General features: G+C 36.2%; 1 protein-coding gene across 2 annotated transcripts; it reads right to left on the bottom strand.

The window, feature by feature from the left end:
- Positions 1-912: 912 nt before the first annotated feature.
- Positions 913-21321, bottom strand: LOC104886031 (uncharacterized). Of its 2 annotated transcripts, XM_010670593.4 has the most exons (22): positions 19870-21321; positions 14453-14568; positions 13312-13520; positions 12804-12923; positions 11471-11599; positions 11260-11385; positions 10265-10320; positions 10078-10177; positions 9877-9994; positions 9342-9551; positions 8673-9006; positions 7878-7971; positions 5403-5511; positions 4917-5188; positions 4638-4765; positions 3994-4228; positions 2850-3038; positions 2452-2741; positions 2143-2347; positions 1778-2020; positions 1486-1571; positions 913-1382 (listed from the first exon to the last, which is right to left on the bottom strand). In XM_010670593.4, exons 1-22 carry the CDS (start codon positions 20694-20696, stop codon positions 1235-1237), a joined length of 4344 nt encoding a protein of 1447 aa, XP_010668895.2. In that variant the 5' UTR covers positions 20697-21321; the 3' UTR covers positions 913-1234. The 2 variants fall into 2 exon arrangements, with proteins under 2 accessions (XP_010668895.2, XP_057248652.1); XM_057392669.1 differs by lacking the exon at positions 14453-14568 and having other exon boundaries at positions 19870-19998.
- Positions 21322-25097: the final 3776 nt, after the last annotated feature.

Raw genomic sequence — 25097 nt, 5'->3', positions numbered from 1 at the left:
CAAGGTTCATCCATGGCTATCTTCGGTTTATGTTCCATAATACCAACTTGCTAGAGAGCTTCAATTAAGCAAGCAAATAGCCTAGAACATACCATGTATACAATACGCCTCGGAATATGACTGATTAAAATTTAAGGATAATTTGGCAATCACCTTATAAGTGCCATTGTGAGAAAGCACCTTATAAAAAAAATAGGCCCTAATTCACCTTTTATCGGGAAAAAAAAAAAATATGAGATGAAATAATTATTCAGATTCTAACATTGATTTCACCTTTTTGGCACAGACTTTAGATGTGCAAGTCACGTAACCTGGTAAATCTCTTAAATTCGTTTTATTTCTCCCTTGTTTCCCCACATTAACTTTTTCCAGAGATTTCGAAGAGAACCGAAAACGAAAATGAAGTGAAATTTGAAAGGTAAAAGAAAGACTTTGAGGCATTAAATGAGTTATGACTTGTATGTGCTCGTCAATGATTAAAAACGTGAAATCAATATTGAAATCCAATAGGTGTTTCCACATCGCAAAAAAATAGTTAATAAAAGGCGATTTAATGCCAAAAAAGTTCTATAAGATGGTTTATTGAAAAAAAGGACAATTATAAAATGTTAAGTCGCAAATTTCCCAAAATTTAAAGATTACATGATATTTCAGAAGTCATTCCTACTCTCAGGTAAACTGGCCCTTTTCATTGTTATTGGTGCAAATGCTCTTGGGAATATTAAAGCAAATAACTGCTCAAAATGCATAATCGTGGCCATCCCTGTTGGTAGTACAAAATCCTCAACTATCAGAACTAAAAGTATAAGACAGCAGTGAGCGTATTGTGCATATTGTTAAAAAGTCCTGAGACGAGATCAATCCTAAATTCTGATCACCATCTATTGAACAAGTCTTAAAACCGAGACAAGATGAATCACAAGTATTTTGTTAAATATGGTACATTTGTCAAACATCCAATTTTATGTCAGGAAGAATGATACATGGCCAAAAAGCGAAGCACATATGTACCTATTATATACAAAATGAGATACAAAAGACTACACAAAAGATCAGCTACACAAAAGAATGGCATTTACCCTAGGCCTAATAATTTCTTTTACTCCTGTTGTTTTCTTTTTCTATTTTTTTTCCTTTTCCCTTATAAGTTCTTTGTTTCTCTCATCGTCGCCCAAGAACAACATACAAAAAATCTAAATACTCGGGCAAGAGACAGAAAAATTGATGTTATGACTTATGACTGCCAAAATACGTCAAAGTCAGAACTATACAATGAGCGATCCTGTATCTCCAAATTTGCAACATGCCAATTGATCAGTCGGGACTGAAGACATTTACACAAAAGCAATCCCACTGGAAAAATCCACCATTCACTTTCATCCCTGCAAAACGGAAAACATCATGAGGCATAGGCATGCAACCACAATTACCTGCTATTACAAGACCAGTGAGAACAAACTATCCAGTGGTCAAAGGTAGACTTACATGCCCCATGGCTGCAGATAAGGTATCAGTTTGCTTCGTGATGCTTGAGACTTGTAGTGAACATAACCACAAATAAATGCAACCACCTGAGTTGAAAACAAAACAAGGTAAAATTCAGTCTCAATTCCGCTGATTTGCACACTGGAAAGGATCCGACCAGACATGAACTTCTACTACTTTGAAGCATCAACTTAACCCTATACTTTTCCAGGCATAAATAAATTGAAGTTTGGAAGTCGCAATTCAACTCTAGTTGTAAATTAAGCAAAAGAGATGGATAATTTTCACTTACAACGTTGACCAGAGAGGTGATGTTCCACAGAGCATACAGACGTGCAAGACCAGCTGAACGCCGAGGACCATGACTAAACAGAGCATTAATTCCAGCGGGAAATGGAAGAAGAATACCCAGTGGTAAAATGAACAAAACAAGAAAGACATCCACCATCGATACTGAATACAGCTGGAGTAAAGTAAGCAGCACTAGACTGAAATCCCCCAACAGTAATATGGAGATGACCAAACCAACAAGATCCTGCAAGAGGGCCAATAGAAACAAAAGTGTGAATGTGTGTTAATAAGTTGTCCACAGAGGATCCCATTAAATACTTTGGATTGGCATAGTTAAATTCAAAACCAATCAGCACAATCAATTACCTGGTGCCCCACAGGCTTAGTATTATGAAGAATGAGAGAGAAGGGAAAGAAAATATCTTTCTTTTCTTCCAGATCACGTATATTATTGTTGTCCAGAATTGCTCCATATGACCTCTTCTGCCTTATCAAATATTCACTCCTCTTACTAACATGGTCCAAGAGGGCATCTTCCCAGTGGTTTATTGATGAATTCCCTCCACAGATACTGTTGAGATCAGAAAAATTCATTAAGACCAACTCCAGAACGAAAAAGACCAAGAAGCATATACAAGGAAATTAGAATAGAAAAGGAATAAACCGGCAAAATACCTTGGAGGTTGCTCAGCTCGCATTCTCCCATCTTGGCACTCAGTGGATAGAGACTCAATGTTCTCATCAGCAGCATACACCAAGAGACCATACTGACAATAACCACAAGTTGTGGCTTGAAACCAAGCTAGGTCAATACGTAAACCATAATTCTTCAGCACCGGGTTAGCATGACTTTCAAACCACCTGATAACAGGTCGGAAAGTTTTCCTTAAGCATCCACGACGAACCAAGCGTAGATGCGCATTAAGACCAGCCACCAGACGGTACCAAGTGGTTGGCGGCACAGACTGAAGTGGATACACCCGAAAAGACCACAGAAACACACAATCAACATTAAGGAAAACATAGCATAATAATAATAATTAATCCTCAGACTTGATTGTATAACAGCTTACCTGACTCATGAGGCTAGTAAGAATATTGTCACTGTGAAGGGTGAAGGGTGCCATGTAACTTCCATCACCACCAAAATGTATAGCCAAAGGAAATCTTTGATGTAGACGAGGAGGGAGATCACTCCTTTTCTCATCACCGCCAAGGAAACAATCCACATACGCCAGCATCAGATCAGGAGTAGCTGCAACCTATTATTAGAATGAGGGGTTAAAAGATACAAGCAATAGCTCAAACTTTATACACATAATATTCAGCTTAAATCAATAAAATAATTGCCAACGGGTGAATGCTGTTGTTCTGTTCCAGCATATAGCAGCACAGGTTACTTTCAGATAGTATTTGTAAGAATCAAGATTGGCCTAGTTGGTTGGAGGCCCTCTTTCCACCCTTGTGATAAGGGTTCGATTCTTTCCCCTTGCAAAGTGGGATCCCCAACCACCCCCCCCCCCCAAAAAAAAAAAAAAAAAAAAACACCCCACCCCTTGCAAGGGATATTTATCTTACCGTTAAAAAAAAACTTCCAGATTATATTCGTGTGTACTGTCAATTTAACTATATAAAATAGATTAATCAGACATTAGTCACTTTAACTTTCAGGTCAGGTCATTTTCAGTTTAGATCAAAATCAAGTAGTGTAATTTCTTTCTTGTACAGTTTCGTTCATGTGATTCCGATCAGGTAACCAACGTTCAATTTTACAAGATCAACACAGAGAGCGACATGTTTTCTCAAGGTACAAACCTAATGCATATACCCATACAAGGAGAAAAATAACATCTGAAAGTGACAATTGATTTGCAAGCAGCTATACCAATCTCACTTCTGATTCTTTACTCAAACAACAGTCAATGATTTCTTCAGAGTCATGTTTACAAATATCTATTGGCAACTTAAACAACAAAACTATGCAGTATATCGTCCCTTTATTTTGACAGATCAATATCTTAATTGCGTACAACATCATGGGAAAAAGATAGCATTAACATCAGCAAGCAGATCACAGTACTTAAAGAAGAAGTGTCATTCATACAGGAAGATCTAATATAAGTTGGCGAACAAAAGTGAAACAGGCAACTACACAATACACAATATTCCTAAACCTCCAAAAGAAAAAGAAAAGTAGAATTGGGTATAGATCTTAACCTTGATTCCTTCATAAAGGGCACGTGAACGACAAGATCGTAAGCACGCATGATCATATTCTGATCGAACAAACTCACGAAGTCGCTGCAATTTGATCCTGCGTCGCCATTGGAGCCAAGACCATGCCAATGGATATGCTAACACACCAAGTATACTATACACTGATCCCTCCCACCATTGATATGTTGCTAGAAGATTAACCTCGTCTACAAATCTATTAAATGCACCCTCATACCTGCAGACATATAACAATAGAGGCTAATAATTTGCATTAAAGTTTATGTACTATTAAACAGGTAAGGCACCTTAGGATAATCAGCTGATATGAATAGTTTAGAGCTGGGCATGGGACATGATAGGAAGGCCTAACACAAGTACAGCACCAGAGGCACGGGTCGTGCATGGACGTCATTTTGAAAAACAGCCCAAGCAAGGGGGGGCTCATACACGTTTTGGCCCGTTAGTGTTTAAACAAAAAAGATATAGACATAAAATCACAAACAGGCCTGCCAAAAAAGCATGCATAGACACACACGCCCAACTAGAAAATTGGCCTGGTCCCACCACGCCATCACTTTTCCTTGGGCCTTACATGGCCCTTCCCCAGCTTTAGAATATCTGATGGCTGGAAATAATGTACTTACACAATCTCTTTTAATTGTTCTGGTGGTGAGTGAGGGAGGTGCCAAGGTTCAGCAAATGTGTTTGGGCCCATTAAATGCATTCTGTGAACATGGCTCTGAGACTCCTCAGCTCTATTTGTTTCCAGGACCTACAAGAAGAAACAGCAAGCATAGATTATTGGAGGTAACTTGAAGATCACGTCCATCAAGTCTCATACCGAAACATGTCCTATAAAAGAGGAGAGCTACACCCAATCCCCACCCCTCTAACAAATAAAACAAAAACGAAGGAGTACGCACCTCATTAAGTGACTCCAAGAATGGGAAAGAGTGGTCTATCTGAGAGCCATGTTGAGTTGGAGCAGGACCTGGTAATTCATCAACCCCAACAAACCTCATACGTGCCACACTGAGCACAATAGCCAATAAGATTAAGAGGCCCACTAGAATAAGACCAAACCACCAAGGTCCTCCAAATGTATAGATCAGCTCCTCAAGGGCCGTATAGCAGTGTGGCATATGATATCTGTCTGAAATACACTTGTATGGACACGGAGCTTCAGTGACGCCACCTATAAGAAGCGTAGCATTCATTAAAGATGCTAGCATCTCTTAAGCATTTACATCCCCTATTGTGTTTACCAAGTGGCTTGAAAGTGAGAAATAATCCTAACAAATATCTTGAATAAAAACAAGAACACATCACATAGAAAATTCCATGATACACAGACCTTTCAGCACAGGTACTGTAAAACTCAACACATTTTAAGCACAACTTAAAAGTACCTCTGACACTAATGTAAATGGCACGGTGGGAAAGCTCCAGTGTCGGACAATGATGGCACAGGGATTCATCAGATCCAATGACATCTTTGTAGGTACCAGGGGGGCATTCCTGTAAATAAAAATGTTAAATGGACTAGAAGCAATTCCATTTCTTAACACATTGTTTGGATAGCAATATATGAGGGAAAGGAAGGGGAGGGATAGAGGAAAGGGAAGGGAAACAAAAGGTAGGGGGAAGATGAAGCTATATTTTCCCTCCAAATCTCTCCCATTAGGGAGGGATGATGTTTATTAAAGAGGGAGGGAAAATGGATCCTTTCTCTCCCTCTCCTCCCTTCCCCCAATCTCTTATCCAAATAAAGGAACTTGTTCCCCTCCCTTTTCCTTCTTTCCCTTTCTCTATATTACTTCCTATCCAAACAATGTGTAAGTGCCATATCAGCCTAGTACCAAGACCAATGATATATTTAGCTTGAGGAGATGGTAAGACGTCTCACTAAGAAACACAGAGATGGCACATTGAAACAAAAACAAAAAAACTCAAGCACAGTCGCCGAAGCAACCAATAAACTCCACCACTGAGTCACTTACTGCCAGGATAAAGGAGGTTATGTTTAGAGCTGTCACCCGGCCCGATTGGACCAAAAAAGAGATGCAAAACAATAAACAACTCTTGCTATGACTTAGACTCTGATTTCGATCTGAATATGGCTCGGACTTTGACTCAGATCAGAAATAAACAGAACAAAACTTGATATGATTGAGAATTGACTCAAACCAGGTTTGATCCAAACAAAACTTGCTCGGGCCATATAATGACTCCAACCAAACATCACCAGAACCAGAAAATAACACGTCCAAACCCAACACAGATGGAACTGAACACGACATGAAGCCGAAAGAATAGATAGCCTGAATTGAATCCATCCTCAAACCAGGTTTGATCCAAACAAAACTTGCTCGGGCCAAATAATGACTCCAACCAAACATCACCAGAACCAGAAAATAACACGTCCAAACCCAACACGGATGGATGAACACGACATGAAGCCGAAAGAGTAGATAGCCTGAATTGAATCCATCCTCTGAATATAACCCTACTTAAGCACGAACTAACAAAAGGGGGCACGTTGACCTATATGCACATGTGAGGGCTAGTCACTATGATATTGATAGGGTTCATGGAGGATTGGGTTACCGAAGTTGGAAAGAAGAGCAAGAGACCATCTAGTTTTTCCCCAGTCATATGAATTCATTTTTGGCATGACACAGGGTTAAAGTGGGATATCATTCAAGGACATTCTGTAGTGGGGTAAATGCAACTCAGTATTTTCTTGTGGCAAGGAGGTTAAAGAACAGGTAGGTAGTTGTCGTAATTGAAAGGTGAACGAGGGGAATTAGGCAATTAGGAGAAACTGCGGGTTACACTTCTTAAGAATAAGATGAGGGAGAATCTTTTTAGCCATGTGATACAGAGACCAAGTGATGTACCTGTTAGGAGGCTTGGAGAGTCGTGAAATGTTGGGAACTTGGGATTGTGACGGGTAAGGGAAGACCTAAGGAACTCGGATGGGGATGATTAGAGTGATAGGAGTCTATTTAGGATTGAGGAAGATAAGTGTTGTATAGAAGTAATGTACCGGTTAAGAGGCTGGAAGAATGGTGAATTCATGGGATTGCGAGGGGTACAGAAAGACCTAAGAGAACTTGGATGCGGATAATAAAGAGTGATATGAGTCTATTGGGATTGAGGAAAATACGGAGTCGGATAGGCTGAGTGGAGAGAGAGAATCTATTTCGAATTCAGCCGACCTATGCTTTGGATCCAATTGTTGTTTGCTGTTCGAACTTTTGAAGCATCCAATAGTTTTCTCAAAAAAACTAAGAATATCAGCCATAATAATTTATGTATACCATGGGTGAAACATAAGATAATTTGAAGGACCAGAGTTTCAGTTGTTTCCCTTAAATAAACAGACAGCTTATAAGAAATGTCATTATTTTATCAGGCCAAAAGAACCCAATTTTTCATCTGCAAAATTCAGAGTATAAACAGTCCTTAAAGCTCCAAAAAAAAAGGTTTGCTACCCAATCGAACATCAAATCAAAAATATATATGTACGTCTACCATGTGACTTTAGAGCTGAACTTAGCTAGAGATTCCCTTTATCCCATTAATTTAAGATCAGAAAAATTAAAGTGCAGAGAATAACAGAAACTAGAGTTCCACCATAGAAGCGATTCTATCCATCTTAGAAGTTTCATCTCCAGGTTCAGGAAAAGGGTCCAATGATATTTAGCTAGTACTGTGAGCATCTCTTATTTACTTCTCTATTAGCAATGTGATAAGCCTTCGATACGAGATTGATGGTGAGTGACCCAGCAGCCACTTGTCTAAGCATCTTACAGATAAAAGTAATACCAATTAGATTGATATAAAAAACAAATCGCAATAAAAGTTACATCCTTACTCACCTTGCAAAAGGTGCCGTAGAGGCCTCTTGGACAAACTTTTCCTGTCACTGTTCCATTTTCTCCAGCCCCACCTTCATTACCACCTGATCCTCCCCTGCCATAAAGCAATTACATCAAAATGTCACTGGAAAAGCAAAAAAAGGGCACTATAATTCATGGAACTCTCATACATTTTACACACAGTGACACACATAAACACCAACTAAAAGAGACAGCAGTCCCATCTCGAGAGAGAGAGAGAGAGAGAAAGAGGGAGGGAGCAAAAAAGTCTCATTATGCAAACACATACTCATATTTGAGACTGACACTCTTTACCACAAATTATTTCTTTTTTGTTTTGAGGGGGTGGGGTGTGGAGTAGGGGAGATTGCGGTGTTTCAACATATGAATTTGACATCAAAACTCAGAAGCTTCTACTATCCATGCCAAGAAGTTACAGCTCATCCAAGCGGAATGGAGTAGGGGAAAATGTGGTGTTTCAACATATGATTTTGACATAAAAACTCAGAAACTTATACTATCCATGCCAAAAAGTTAGAGCTCATCCCAGAGGAATATCCCAACTACAAATCAAACCAGATATGAATAAACAGTATGACAAAGTAAAATGCCAGATTACAAAACCAGGGCTGTTGCTTTTTGAATCAGGTGCATCAATGAATAGCAAGTGAGGATTTAATTATTACATGCACTAGTTTTAATTCACAGGCTCACAGCACTCACAAGACATGACAATACAATAACAAAACACTGCATGCTAAATAAAATTAATCAAAGTTCGAAGTTAATACAAACCCAGTGATTATTCTTCCTCTAACACTGGCAATCGGCTGATAAAGGTCACCTGTAGGAATTTCAGACCAGTGAAAATGGACCCTGCCACCAGCACCACCACCACCACCCAGTGGACCACCACCGCCACCTACACTAGAAAGGGTGGCATTATCGCCAATAGTCAATGTCCTCAAGAATAAAAGAACAGTGCCACCAGATCCACCTCCAAGGCCTCCACCAAGGCTGTCAAAAACAGTGTAATCTTTGCTACTGCCATCTTGATAGCTTCCTCCATCAGCTTTCAGTGAGCCCTCAACAGAAAGGCTTGACAATGGATGCTCCATGGAACCCATAACTACAACACAAGGACAATTGGATTAAAGAGAATTTTCGAGAAGTACATAGATAGCAATGACATTCAGCTATAAGCCATCTTCCATGCCACTCAAAGAGTGAGGAAACAAATACAACTTGCTTTAAACTCAATTGGAAGTTCATATCATATGAATTTAGAAGGATGATGTCAATTTATATCAAGCAACAACAAAACAATTGGTGCAATGCTAAGATAATATTACAGAAGTAAAGATAACAGTTGCATTAGGCTTTGGTTGCCCCTAGCTGGGGAGAAAAGCTCTAGGTAATGAATCAAGCAAGTCAGAAGCTTTTCCCTGAGCTTGTACGACTTACCAACAATACCACCACCAGCAGTCGAACCAGTTAAGCTCTCATTTCCGCTTCCACTGCCAAGTTCACATGGTAAATAAGTGCTTCCATATGATGTCCCACCCTCAACACAAGTACCACCATGACATCCAACCCCGCCATTGCCACCATGACCACCACCACCACTTAGCCCATCACCAAGAACCTTTCCCCGGCCAATTCCACCTGTGCACCCTGTACAATTACAGAAAAAAAAAATCACGCAAAATAAACATAAAACTTGACTGGGTATATGACACATTCTCCCATTACAGCATAGACAAGAACAAAATACAGGGAAGGGATGATACAAAACTTCTGGAAAGGGGGGGTATAAGGCTTAAAGGATAAAGCCTCCCATAGAGTGAGCAAAGAACCCACAAATTCTGGAACGAGAGATACAACTAAAGGCGATAGCTTGTTGATCTCGTCTCCATCTCTAATCTCTATAAGGTACTATCAGCCAGATACAAATAAATGTAACATCTGAGCTAGCCAAAAAAATTAAAAAAATGCGTACCCAAGCCAGATGCACTTATCATTCCAGATGCGCCTACATCTATAGTCCTGGCTCTATGAAAATGAATAACTGATCCTTGAATTGTGCCTTCAACATTTACGTCTTCAACTCTGCATACCTGTCAAAACTCCTCAGAGTGAGTTAGAATAAACATTTAATTATTTCTGGTACTTATCAATAGGTTACATTTAAAAAACAGACCTGGAGAGTGAAGGACAACGATGAATTGACATTGCAATCTTCAGGGGGATGCAGCAATTCCATAGGACAGTCATTGCGATGACAATAAAGCCTCGGCGTCCTGCAAGACAAAAAGAATAAACCTCTTTGATGCCATAATAATGCGGTAACATGTTAAACAGAAACAATAATGTTCACCAAAACATACATGTCATCTTTCTTTGCATTCTTCAATGGACCACGCAAAATTGATCCTGGCCCGATCTACAAAATGAAAAAAAGCGAGAACCCCATAAATGAGATAGTACTCATTGCACAACAAAATAAAATCTAACATATCAATGGACCATAAGCCTAAGGTACAGAAAAATTTGCTAAAAGGTGGCATTTCTTCAATGGTATTGTTAAGTGCAAAAAAGATGAAGACCAATAAATATTTCAACAGAACTCCTCTCTAGCAGCAAACAACACAAATTTCTCTGTTCCTTTAAAGCTGCAAGATTTATAAAAGCACAATAACAGACAAATTTGCCTACCGTTATCATTTGCAAATTCAACAACTTTGAAATATTTCAGAGATGACACCTACAAGACAAATTCCCGCCCCCCAAAACCAAAAGCCAGCTAAGACATCAACCCACAGAAACAGAGACAGCAAACTTGCAGCAACTGTTAACAGGGAAAACTGCAGCAACAGAAATTTACCCCAGACAACGACAGGAAATACACCTTCCAAAATGCTATATCCTCTAACCAAAATCCCTCAAAGAAAAATTAAACTAGTAGATCTTGCATTCAAATGACACGTTGTGAATGCACCCCACAAACCCAAGATCTAATAAGTTCCTTAATTTTGGTGCCTTTCATGCTATTAGAGTGTAACCCATTGAATATGGACAGTTTGCTGAGCCAGATCACCAAGTGAAGGGAAGAATCAGACCCATATTCATATCCAAGTTCAAATGGATCTGTATTCCGGTTCGTCCCGATAACACAGGAGAAGGTTACAAAAAGTAAATCATAAAGCTTGACCAATAATGCGAAACTTCAACAGAAATATATGTTTTTGAAGCAACTATACACCTTTCAAGAGATGTATGCTAACTTAGACTACTCCCCAGCATGAGTGTTTTAAAAGGAGTGACTTTTAAGAAATGCACCTAAAGGTATAGAAGGGTCGCGTTGGGGGAACTTGTCACTTACATGGATGCCATAAAATAAAGAAAGCACCAGACGCTGTGCCTCAATCACATCACCAGGACCTGTCAAATTCAACAGACCTTGTCCGTGAACTCCCAAGTTCGCATTAGAGTGTATGGAGGATGATTCCTGGCAAATCAATAAGGGTAAAAAATGCAATAAATGAATAAATATTGACAAATACCAGGAAAAAAAAAACATGCCAAGAGTATACCCTTAGAACCAGTAGATTACTGGCCTCCAGCAAGGATGTCGCAACTGTGATATCTCCGCCACCATCTACTAGTAATTGAGAATTCCACATCAAAAACATTTTCACAGACATACGAAGTGCGCCATACACCTGTACATAATTAAGCATCAAGCAAAATGCAATTAACATATGACATGATTCAAAAGGAAAATTAGATGAACGAGAATACAATAATAAGTTATTCACTCTACCACGTAAAGGACACAGCCAATAATTAGTGAACTCAAAAGCCAGAGACATCAAACTATTCATAAATCTATACTCTAGGAAAAGGAAATCCAACATCAATATGGATCATTCACCTAGTAATCGTTTGCAAAATTGAATAACCAAGTTACGAAGCCTAAAAAAACTAGTGAGAGGTCATAAAAGTAGCAAGAATTTAAACTACCATCTAGGAAAAGACATAATACGATAAGAAGCAACCAGAGAATCGACTCTCTTGGTAAAAATAAACCCGAAGGCCATCGCTTTGCATTATGGAAAAAGAAAACCTTACTTACAGAACTACAGAAGTGGAAGTAAGAATGTGTAAATCAATAAACACTAAAAAAATCTAAAATCTATAAAGCATGGAAACTCTCATGAAGATCATGTTTCCCATTTCCAAAACTTGAGAGGACAAAAATTTCTTTGAAAAACCAGCGAGTTTCCTGCCTCAATGATCTTCAGTCACAAATGATATTTTCCCAACTAAAAATCTCTTAGCTAACTCTATAGTCTATGCCCAATTATATACATCTTTTGTCGGTAATAAACAAAACTACAACAGATTTCTATGCAACAATAGTTATTTAATCCTCTACATTTTGCATTCCAAAGTTTGCTAATCGTATGAAAACAGTGTTTCAAAAGATTACACATTTCCATCTTCTGTCTCCAAGCTACATAGGTAAAATATCTAGTATAGCACGCATCGAATAACCCAAATCCCAATCCAAAAAGACAAGGAGTTTGACCATCTAGGTCCATGCCTTCATATAACTAAAAACCGTGTCACTTTACCCTACAAGGTTATAAATTACAGCCTCTTTCTATCATGCATGAGCTACCAACCCGTGTACCACAATGGAAAGCACTTAGAAACTTGCTATATCAGATTACCCATTTTCTAAAGCTAGCTAAAGAAGTTCATTCTGGACTTGTTGAAGAGTACTGTTTGACGCTTCTCTTAAGAAAGCATAAGAAACAGCTATTAGATTGGGCAATAAATTTGACACGATGTTTATAACTTGACATTTCATTAAATGAATCAACTCCTTGATGAAACCAGAAAGTCTGAAATAACAAATACCTTGATCACAGAATCACTCATCAACAATTCCTCAGCCAATAGTTCAAACTCTGACGTAGCGAAATGTGCCAGCCCAAAGCTCAATTCTCCACCAGCCTCAAGTTTAATTTGGCCTTGAACCTACAAAGTATAACATGAAATTTCTTCACACATTAACACCACAAGCAGAAATCTAAGAGAAAGACCCTATGACATGTATCTAAGGGCTGAGGTAACAAACGAGAGCTTTTGTTACATAAAAAAAGCATGATCAGGTTGGAGAAAACTGCTTCATCCCCCAAAAGTGGAAATCAAAAGCAGGAGTGAAAACACTGAGTAAGAAACAATCCTACTAACAGCATTATATTTATCAAACATGATTCACGTTCACCTAGTTCATCTTTTATCTTCTCATTCATTCTTTTTACTATCTATAAAACTGTATATAGGGGTGTTACTAGAATAAATAAATTGACCAGGGTGGAGATCTGAAACACTAGTGCTTCAGACTTCCAGAAACCTAACTGACCTGCACCCGACTCCAAAGCAATGGAACTGATGCCTTCGCACGGTTTCGCACATAAACATTGGTCCAAAGAGGCTGATTAGGAAAATCCATTAGCAAGGTGTTTGTTTGTGTAGAACGATTGTGATTACTAATAATAAGGCTGCGAGGAACGGCATCATAAAGAGTCCCAGCAGCACCTGCATTGTCTGAGCATCCGTAACTAATTCCACCTGCATGCAATAATAACATAGGCATCAATACTTCAACTTTCAATAATCATTTGCATGACAGATATCATCAGAAAGAACATAAAAGGTGACCTTCATGTTATAAAAGAAAATCTTTGCAGTACAACCAGAAAGCATAAATTTAGGGTGGTAAGATTTGTTTATTTTGCTCTTCTTCTCTATCGAGTCAGTTTCTTGTAATGTGTAGTCTTGTCTTGTTAGAGTTTGTTGGCACAAGAATAAGGATAATGATATTTGTTTCAGGACAAATTACTTTGGGATAATGATAGGAAAGCCACAGACTTTGCAATTTTGTTTGAATATGTAGTTAGAATCTGGAGGTTTACAAGGATATTATCTGAGCTTCATATAGGAATAGGATGATGAATTGGTGACTTAATTTCATTTAATGATATGAAAGCTATATACTCTAATTCTACCTTTGCCTTTTCTTTAAAGGGGTTCAAATGTCTTCTTATCTCTTGGAATATACCAAGAATTTAGCAAATTTACTGATTTCACACCCCATTTTGTGAGGGTTTTAGTGGGATTAAACCTGCCTTGCAAAAATCTTCTTCCAACTACAGTCTTCCAGCAAACACACATGAACAGAAAAGAAAAAGGGAGTTCAAGAACACAGAGCCTCATGTGCATCAATTTCTAAATCAGGTAGAAAATTCCAAATCCGGATTCTCAATTCCTTAACTTAAATTAATGTGAAGCAGCTACTATTTTGCAGGTAAAGATTAACTGAAACAGCTATTGCAACAGCAAGCACAAAAGGTACATAGATCTAAAGCCTCAGCAGGGAATAGATTAGAACTTAAAAAATTAATAAAGATCTGAAACAAAAAAAGATATCAATCAACACGATGGAAATGAATTGCTATGAAACAAGAGTTAAATAGAGATAAGGAAGTATCAGATCTTCTCACCATGAGAAAAACTTTTTGGCTCATCATGCCAACTGAAAACATCAATGGAAACTCTCCCACCGCCTCCACCACCAAAACCATTACCCCCACATGCACTTACCATACCATCTCCTGACCTGCTTATCAGCAAAAGCACCCCCACAAATTACACATTTGCAAATCAACATAATACAACTTCAATACAGAAAGCACATAACTAACATTAATATAACTCCTAGCCACCAGAATAGAAGAAATGAGAGGAAATCCAATAAGGGGACGACAACCATGTGCCACCCATGTCTAACTTTATGCATAAACCACAAAAAGAGATCGATATGGACCATCACCTGATATTACTTATAATCAAAATTTGGTACCATCCAACAACCAGAAATGAGTTCCATCACAGATAACCACATATCTCTTGTAGGTTAATTATGATTTCAATGTTAGGTCAGCTTCACCAACAATCACAAGAAAGAGAAGAAAACCAAAGGCATGAGTAAATACAACACACCAATCCATATAAATCTTAATGTTAGAAACGGATTCTGAACCACAAATCATATGCTGAGTAGTTTTCCTTATTCCATCTATTTCTTGGGACTGGAGGGGAGACTGTCAATCTGAGCAGTGCAGGAAGCCTGGGGTACGTGTATCACCTTTGCTTATAAAAATACGAAATTACAATTTAATTTTAGCAAAGGAACCTCAATTCCATCTCTTTCCATTTCTATCAATAGTTATCTTAAAACTGAGGTAGGGTCTAGGAAGGTCTAAACAAATACAGCCTAAGCCTTACAAGTCATCAAAGACTATTTGACAAGTTGTTACCGAAAGTCCCACAAGAAATATTAGGTATGAACTGAACAGCTTTTCTTTCTCTTTCGGAGATAAGCAAGGCAAAACATGAAAAATGGTATTAATAAAAATAGATAACGGTCAATATTTTTAATAAAGCATTAGTATAATGACAGTAGCAGTAGTCATTGTGTTAATACATAAAATAATCAGCAATAATATCAAAGATACAGGCAACTTAGCTTGGTTGGGGAAATGAAAAGAATAAAATTGAAAACAAATAGTAAGGGTAAAGCAAAAGAGACTTCTAACTCCATACCATTTTGGGTAACATGACACGCAAAAGATGCATGGGAAAAAGATGCATCGAGAGAGGAAAAGGGAGAGAAAAAATCTTGCATATCACCTAACTCTGTCTTTGCCATTGGCTATAAGACTTCTAACCTGCCAACACACCATGGTTTCCTAGACTTGCATTCCGTAGTTGTTTAGGTCTTGACTCCTGACTACACCTCGATCCTATTACATCCCTCATAATGATTTTCGCGCTTCTCCTCACGTGTTCATATGCCATCTCCTAACATGCTTCTACATCTTAACATTCCTTTACATTCAATCCTCAATAAAAGCCACCCCTAAATCGTCTCTTACTGCCTGTGTAGCATTTCTAATTTTATCTCTTCCGGTGCGGTTGCACACTTAACAAGCATATGCTTCTCCACCATACCCATAAGCTAATTAGCGGATTGTTCTTAGCTCTTGAGGTGATTCTACTAGCTGATTTTCAACCCATAATTTTCGTGATAAAATTTGGTAAGACTCAAAAGATAACTAATAGTTGTTTATTTGATGGCCTAAAAATGACATATAAGGACATATTTTGACAAATATTGAATAAGAAAATTGAAGCAGGCAACTATTGGATAAAATTAGTCATTTAAATCTCAAATTTTCTAAATTCTGAACTTCTAGAAACTAATAGGATACAGACCTCTCTTGCAATCCGCTAATTGCCAAACACAAGCAATAAAGATTTGACTTGGAGGAACAATATCGTAGTCAACACTTATCCCCACAGGGGATAGCCAGCCTAATAATTACACAATGGACTCAGAGACTCACTCATGACTTTTAGCACCACTGTTTGCCGCATGTCTATTTAAACACCCCACACTGACACAAAGCACAATTTCGTCATTGATCTCCCCATTATTTGGAGCACTTGGGCCCACATATGTGAAACACTAACTTCAATATAGGAAAAAACAGTTCTTATCAGCTTAGAAACCAAAACAGTTTGCATCTCTTACAGCTCATCTACTGACACCTTTTTTCTTATCTAACTTTGCTATTAAGAAGGATTGCCATGTTATTGGTGCAAAATTGTCCCCTAGAAGTATTTTTTGTGAGCTCATTCACGACGATGACCAAAAGAAAGGGGTTAAAAGCTAATCCTTCAGAAAAATCGACATGAAATGTAAATGCACATTTGCTTAACATTCTCAAAACAGTCTTACCCTCTAACTATGCAATTCACTTGGTAAGCAACCATATCCTTTTCTATATCAATAAAACCGACACATAGATTCTTTTAATTCATACCCTATTAAATGTCTAGAAAGATGTACAGCTTCCAATATGTATCTACAAATCTATACACCAAATTCGGCATTTATTTTTTATGGATGAACATGTTGCTTAAGCATGGAAACGCGGGTACGCATTTTGCCAAACAGAGCTTACCTGAATTATTTAAACTTATGCAAACTTATTGGAACACATCTCTTGACATATTGGAACTTACCTGAACTAATCTGAAATTATTGGAACTTCCCACCATATTTTTCTTCAAACTTAATTTTTTTCAGGTAAAGAGAATGCTCCTTAAATGACTTACATGTCCTTTCACATTACAAAGACACAACCACACATTGTAACTTAACTTGTTAGCAAAATCTCATTGAAATAATTATCACTACGCCCATTCTTGAGCATATATCGCATATCTTTCTCTTCAAATTCCCCCTTTTTATATTGTCCTTTTATTATACAAATATGTGGATCCAAATAATAGAAGTTGGATGAAAACTAAAGTGCTAAGTACAAATTCCTACCCTCTTGCAAAAAAAAAAAAGTACAGATTCCTACCCTTGATCAAGAGTCAGTATCAAATGCTAAGTACTTAAGATGAATAAAAAGTAGAAACTTTGATCGTCTCATTTTCTTCTCCATCTCTTATATACATGATTTTGTCACGTGGCTAAGTAACTTAAATATTAAATCTTCTATTATTACAAGATGCATCTAAGGCTTAACTTTTATAGCGTTTGAACGTTCAAGACTCAAGAGCAATGAATTATTTGCATAAATTAATCAAGCCTTCTTGTTGAAAGGAAAATTTGGGCATATTGGACAAGAATCAACCTTAAGCCAATTTGGTAAAAAGATCACAAGTTCTACACCTAGCCTTCAACATTGCGATCTAAACTCTATGAAGAAAATATCTTAATAAGAAACCAATAGTATTTAACACTTTAAACACAAAAGAGATCAATAGAAGAAATCCAAATCATAATTTGTCATTTGGCGCAAGTCAACATGGACAAACCCAGAACCACAACAATAAGATCATTTAAGGTCCTTGTACATTTGCCTTAATTCTATCTCTAAATCATCTCACTGCACCATAGATTCCACCAATATCAAACTCATTCACTTGTCTAAAGCAATCATCTAGTTCAGAACTATCATAGCAGATAATCATCAAGCGTAATACCTAGATTTAGAAGTTATAACTCCTTAGAAGTTTGAAACTCCTAAATTATATAATTAGCATTGACTTTCTCATGACCTGGTAGACTTATAAGTGCAGAGCAGCAAGTTCCTTGGAGTATGATTGATTGGCACTCAAGCATTAATTTATTACTTGACAATTCCCTAGCATAAATGTTTCCCAACTCACAATCTCTGTTTTAATATCCCCTAATCATCTTCCTTAACATCTTGTGTACAACTCAACTTATCTTCTTTCAAATGTGTCCTCACCAAAGTCTAGCCTTTCTTGCATGTGACTAGTGTGATTCGGCTCAAGGTGTTTAATGTTCTTGAATGCTTATAACAATAATTGAACAACACCAGACATCCTTGTAAGGTTGCACTCAAAATACCTTTAGCAATAAATTAAGTTCATTATACCTATACACAAACAGAAAAACGCTCCTGATTTGATAGATTTCTTAACAAATTGTGTGGCCAGAGAAAAGGTAAGAGCAAGTTTAACCGGATAGGGTTCCCAAGCAAAGACAATCACAAATGAACTAGTGCTGTCATAGTTCCCTGAACATCTCCTTTGACTATTCATGCAGGACTTATTTGTAATTCTTCATCCCACCTTAAGGCCCATTTGACAACTGGTGATAAAAGGCAGTAACGGAAATTAATTAGTGTTTTATCTTGTAAGGAAATTCACATGCCAACGTCTATGGTAATGCCTGTCAACCCAAATATCTCACTTTCCATTACCATCTATCACTACTTCAAAGGACAGTGTTGGCGGAGTGTATTCTCCTTCACTTGATTCCCCTTGTCTTAACTTCTTAGCACTCATAAACTAAACTTATTGAATTTGAACTTAAATCACCTGAATTTAAATGATCTAAACTAAACCTCTGAAAACTTAGTAGCCTTGAACTAACTTATTAGAATTTATTTGAACTCGTTTTGCCTAATACAAGTAAGATGAGGACAAGAAAGTGGTAAGGGCGATTTATGAAGAAAAACACACTTTGAGGTTTGTATTTCAAACCATGGACATTCTCACATTCGCATTTGACTTTCTTACCCAAACTTCCATGTAAATTTTTTACCACCACCCGCAATTTATTACCCCTACCAAATCGTCCATCGTTGCATACAATCTACATATGCTAGACTCACACGTTCGAGCAAAGATCTCTTGCATATAAGAACTTATTAAGTAGCAAAAATTGAAAGCATAAAGGATTAACAAATAACAAACATATGCCTTAGGCATCATATTTTGAGAGAGTAATTTGAACCACCTAAGATAAAAGTAAGAAAATTCTAGAGCTGCATACCTAACATTTTAGTCATACATTTTGGACTAACTAGTAAGTCAGGACTATTGCTAATCGAAAGGCAGATCTTTCATAGGAGTACACACCACTGCCCAATTTGACTTTAAAAATATAGGCCAACAGCAACTCACCTGATTGAATCAAACATAAACTAATGCCATAACTGATAATAGATTGAACCGTTTGTTTTTAACATCACAATCCTCATAGACAATTACATAGCAGCTATATAAAATAGAATAAAGAGATTGAAGTTGCATGAGACTTGTATGTATTATTGTATTATAGCTACTAATAGAACTAAAAAGGAAGACATGTAAAGGGATATCGTCAAGTATCCCTAATCAATTCGTTGGTAAATATAAACGTTAAGTGCAATACCAACTAAACACAAGAAATATGATCTGCAAGAAATAGATGAAACTACTGGGAAAATGTATCGTAGGATCGTACTCAAAAGCAATCACACAACACAAACCTAACAAGAAAAATGATTGAAAGGAAATATGGCTTAAAAGAAGAGTTGAGAAAATTTACATCTTGTAAGCCATGATGTGGATGCTCCCACCAGAACCGCCACCACCTTTGTTTCCTCCCTCGCCACCATCAGCCAAAACCTGTGCATTGACCACAAGATACTCCTTCACATGAAGCCTAATCCTCCCACCTCCTCCCCCACCGTAATCTGTTTCCTTACTCGTAGTCCCTCCCTTACTCCCGTAACTCCAAGGCTGATCCAATGACGACCAAGAATAAGTATCCCCACCCCAAACATCCTCGGGGCTCTTAGAATCATCCATCACACAACCCGCACCTCGCCCACCATGGCCCCCACCCGACCCATCCAGATCAGCAGGTGAGCCACTCGTCTGAGACGGGGGATCACCAGCTAATCCTGTAGTATTTATCACTGACCCCTCACCAAATGTTGCATTCCAGGAAGCTAAATCAAAAGTACCAGCAATAATAGTAGAGTTCTCCCCTAAGCTGAAATTACCCGTAATATTGATAGCAATCTCACACCCAGGAACTGTAGAACAGTTCACTTTTACATTAGGGAGGATGAAAAAATTGCCCATCCCTTGTATATACACACTCTCAGTAAGATTCAAATCAGATATAATCTGACAAGTAGTATCCAAAGTACCAACACCTTCTAGATCCCCCTCACATGATACTGTGGGGGGATGCGGCGGAGGCGGAGGCGGCGAAGGTGGCGAATAATCATGATGGAATAACAATAAACTCGATTCAACATCAATATCATCCGTAAACAAAGAAGCATATACTACCGGAGACAGAAATCCAGGGTTTAACAAAAACAGTAGCAACAGTAGTATCATCCAACAACGAAAACTCGACATTACAGTAGCAATATATATGTATATATATAATAAATTAAACTAAGCTAGATTCAGCACCACCATTTAACGATGAAGATGCTAGACAAGGAAAAAATCTAGGGTTTGAGAAGAGCAAGAAGAGTAAAAATTGAACCATCGAAAAGCTGAAATTCGCCATTAAAGTGAAACCAAATCGAACCGAATTGAATCACGAACTTGTTCATCAAAATTAACGAAATTTCGATGGAATTAGAAGAAAAAACGATAAATTAAGGTAGAAATTGGTGGAAATTGAGATGAAATTAGAGCATCGGAAAAAACCCTAGAAATGGTGAGAAATCTAGGGCGAGTGATGCTGCTGCTATTCTGGAGTGAGAGATTCTGGAGAGAGAAAACAGGAGGAGAGGAGAGAGAAAGAAGAAAGACGAGTTAAGTTATTTTAATTTCTTATTACAGTTAATTTCCACTTAAGAAATGGAATTGAAAATGTGTGACATGTTTCAAAGTGATGCGTTTTTTTTTTTACTTTTTTGCGAGAGTAGTATGAAAGTGATGTATGATGTTTTCTCTAGAATTTTTTTAAAATTGTAGGGTTTGAGATATGATTGAATAGTAGAGTTTTGTGTAATAAAAATTTTGATTTAGAAAAGTAATAGGATGTATAAATCTTGAAAATCTTATGTCATAAAATTGAATAGCTTGTACAAATAGCTTACTTAATTGTATATTTATTACCAACAATAAATTTTGTCATTATTCACTTTAAATTTGTTGCTTTAGCAAAGTTGTTTGCTTATATAAAACTAGCTTTCATATGCACGCGATGCGTGCGTTAATTTCAAAATTTGTTATTCTATTAGATACTCCATTCGTACTTTATTTATGATTAAACTTAAATGTGAAAAATTCAACAGTTAGATGAATTTAGATATATTAATTCGCCAATGTAAAAAAAAAAAATGTCATGAGTGATTGTTAACATTAATTTTTTGTGAATGAATATTGAACAAAAAGAACAAAAACAATGAGTTGGTTTAACTGGATTAAAGAGTATCAAAGGTAGTGAATGTTCAGACTTTTCATGTGTACATTATGTATATGCCATCTTTTTTTATAAAGTATAAATATTTTGTCCATTTAATTTTTGATTGAAGTATTTGATGCATATACCATTTTAAACTTGTTTTAAATGGCAAGTTGGAATGAGAATTTTTAAATGATTTGCTTTTGTAATTTTTTTCATTCCATTTATTAGATCATTAAGGGTATTTTAGTCACTTCAAAAAAGGACACCACACCTCCTCCCTTGGCTTATATAATAAAGATCTCAGATAATTAATGCTTGATAAAATAAATGTAGAATAAAACTCTACTAGCTTTTAGACTTGTGTAAGTTGCAAAAAAAATTTTGTTTTATAGATTCAAGATTTTCCTTTATGATTTTCGCATAAAATCCTGGTGTAAATATTTAGAATAATTAATCAAAAATTAATGACATAGAGTTAGGTGATGATATAAGCCTTCAACATTGTACTATATTTAAATAAATAATAATATTTGGGCTCGAATGTTGTCTCGAGTTGGTATTGTTTTTCGAACTTGATATGCATTTTTTTCATTCCCATTAAAATATATTAAGAGAAACTCAACATTTAAACTGTACAAATATAATAATGTGGATACTTAAAGCATGATTAAAAGTTGGTTGAGATGGTAATTGTGTCATGTATAACAGCAAGAGGTCACGGGTTCAAACCTTATTGCAAGTTAATTTTACTTTTTTTAATTGACATGAGTGACTTGTATACACATTGGACAATTCTACTGGAGTAACAGAGGTGACATGTAGCATGTATACTAGAGATGGCAGTGGGTAATGGACCCTACCCGGATCCGTGGATCCAGATCCGTAAAAAATGGATCTGGATCCTCATATTTTGGACCCTATAGATCCGGGTAGGATCTGGATCCTCCTTGAAAAAAACGGATCTGGACCCGGTCTTAAATAATTACCCAGATCCAGATCCGTTTACCCGTTTTAAATCATATTATTATAATATAATATTATATTTTGTTAATATTAGTTATTACATGTAAAACAGATTTTCGCTTGAATTTCGGATTTGTTCTAATTAATGTGTGATTTTTGTGCGAATATATTAGATAGTTAAGTTCGAAAATCGGGTTGATAACTAATCTACATACAGTTTGATAATTGAATAGTTGCAAGTATACGCAATGGTTATTTTTCAAAAATTAAATGTATTTGGTTGATATTAGATGACTTTATTGTTTAAAATCTTTAATTTTTGTGAAAATTAGGGTAGTTTGAAGAAAATAAGCAAGGATCCGTTTTGGATCCGTTTAGGACCCGGATCTATAGGATCCATATGGATCTGGATCTGGATCCTCATTCTTATTACCCAATGGATCCGGGTAGAATATGGATTCTTGCCTAAAAAACGGATCTGGATCTTAGAGGACCCTGTCCAGATCCTACCCATTGCCATCTCTAATGTATACATTATCATGCACGTCTTTTAATATACTTCCTCCGTTTGTGGTCTCCTCTCACTTTTTTGTGGTATATTTGTAATAAGAATGAACTTTTTTCTACTATTTGGAGTTTGATTTCACTGATTGTGATTATTCCAAATTAGGAAAGTGTTTCACTTATTATGAAACAGAGGAAGTATTTATATAGATAGTAGCACAATGGGAATATGTTATCCATTTTAGCCAAGAAAAAATGTGACATAACTATTAATTATTTTAATAAAAAATATTTCTCATTTATATACTTTTTTCGTTCTAAAATAAATGAAACACTTATCTTTACTCCACGTTTTTTTACAGGACTCTTTAACTCCATGTAAGAGCTTTTTGAGACAAGTCTTTACTTAAGGCATGTTCTCCACAACTTATTTTAAGTTCAATTCAATTTAGTTGCAATCAGTTCAGTTCAGTTTGGTTCAGTCATTTAATTTTCTAATAATAAAATTAATAATTATTATCAATATAATTATTATTACTACTATTACTATTACTATTATAAATATTAATATCATAATTACAATTATTATTATTATTACTCCTATTACTATTGCTTTTAATATTATTTTTATTAAAAATAATAATATTATTATTTTAGTATTGCTAATGTACACATCCTATTAAATTTGTAACATTCTTTTTAAGCGTTGGGCGATAAAGTACATTCTATACTTCGATATTCTAATTTTGTTCGTCAAGTTATTAGTTTATCTGTTTATTAAGGACTACTCCATCTATCTCACAATAATTTATTATTATTTAATAATTTATTAAAATAATTTATTAAAATAATTTATTATTATTTTATTTAATGACTTATTATTATTAATAAATTATTATTATGAATTTATTATTAATTAAATAATATTCTATTCTATTATTATCACTACTATTAGTTATAATTTAATTTAATTCAATTCGGTTCAGTTCAATCAGTTGCAATTAGTTTTTTTTTTTTTTTTTTTGAGGGCAAGTTGCAATCAGTTTAATTCAGTTGTTTCATGCCAAAGAGAACAGACTCTTATTTCAAAACGAAAAGAAGTTTTTACTCAATTGTTCCATATGAATGAAACCATCAATATCATGGCCTATTGTCAATGTTTACAATCTTTAAGAACACTATGAAAATAATTTTAGATAGATCTAGAAATTATTAGCATGTGACTTATAAATCTATGATTTTGTATTAAAAAAAAACTTACTTACAACCCGCGCAGCGATTTATGGCCTATATCATAACTAGCTTTTAATGCACGCGATGCATGCGACGACATTTTCCCCAAATCAAACCACTACTCCCCCAATTACTATACCTATATTTCTGCATTTCACGTAATATTTTTTCTCTCTCTATTCAATTGAACATCATCTTCATCAATTTCCCCCAATTCAAACCAGATACTCGAGGGGATCAAAACCTTCTTCTTTCTCGAGAAAGTTCATTTATTTTCTCATCAGATTATTTTCTCTCACTGTATAATTCCACTACTTTGTCAAAAGTGATACATACCCCATCTAATTTCTAATTCCACTACTTTGTCAAAAGTGATACATACCCATCTAATTTCTAATTCCACTACTTAGTCTAAACATAAGAGTAGACATGAAGCACTACTTTTTAAAAAATAGATTAATTTGAACTAATTAGCCATCTTTCATGGCTAAAAAAAATCACATCCTAATGTTATATAACAACCAAACTAAAACCTTTTTTTTATTAATGTCAATAGTCAATGTCTTTAAATATAAATGGAGGCTATTGACAAATTGAACTTTTTTTTTCCTTGTCAATAGTCAATGTCTTTAAATATAAACTGAGGCTGTTGTCAATAGAAGACAGTGAGTACATATATTGTTGCTTAATTAAGC

The sequence above is a fragment of the Beta vulgaris genome, chromosome 2 (genome assembly GCF_026745355.1).
Source record: "Beta vulgaris subsp. vulgaris cultivar EL10 chromosome 2, EL10.2, whole genome shotgun sequence".
NCBI classification, from domain to species: Eukaryota; Viridiplantae; Streptophyta; class Magnoliopsida; order Caryophyllales; family Amaranthaceae; genus Beta; species Beta vulgaris.
Note: the sequence above shows the minus strand (reverse complement) of the source record. Positions and strands in the feature narration are given on the sequence as shown.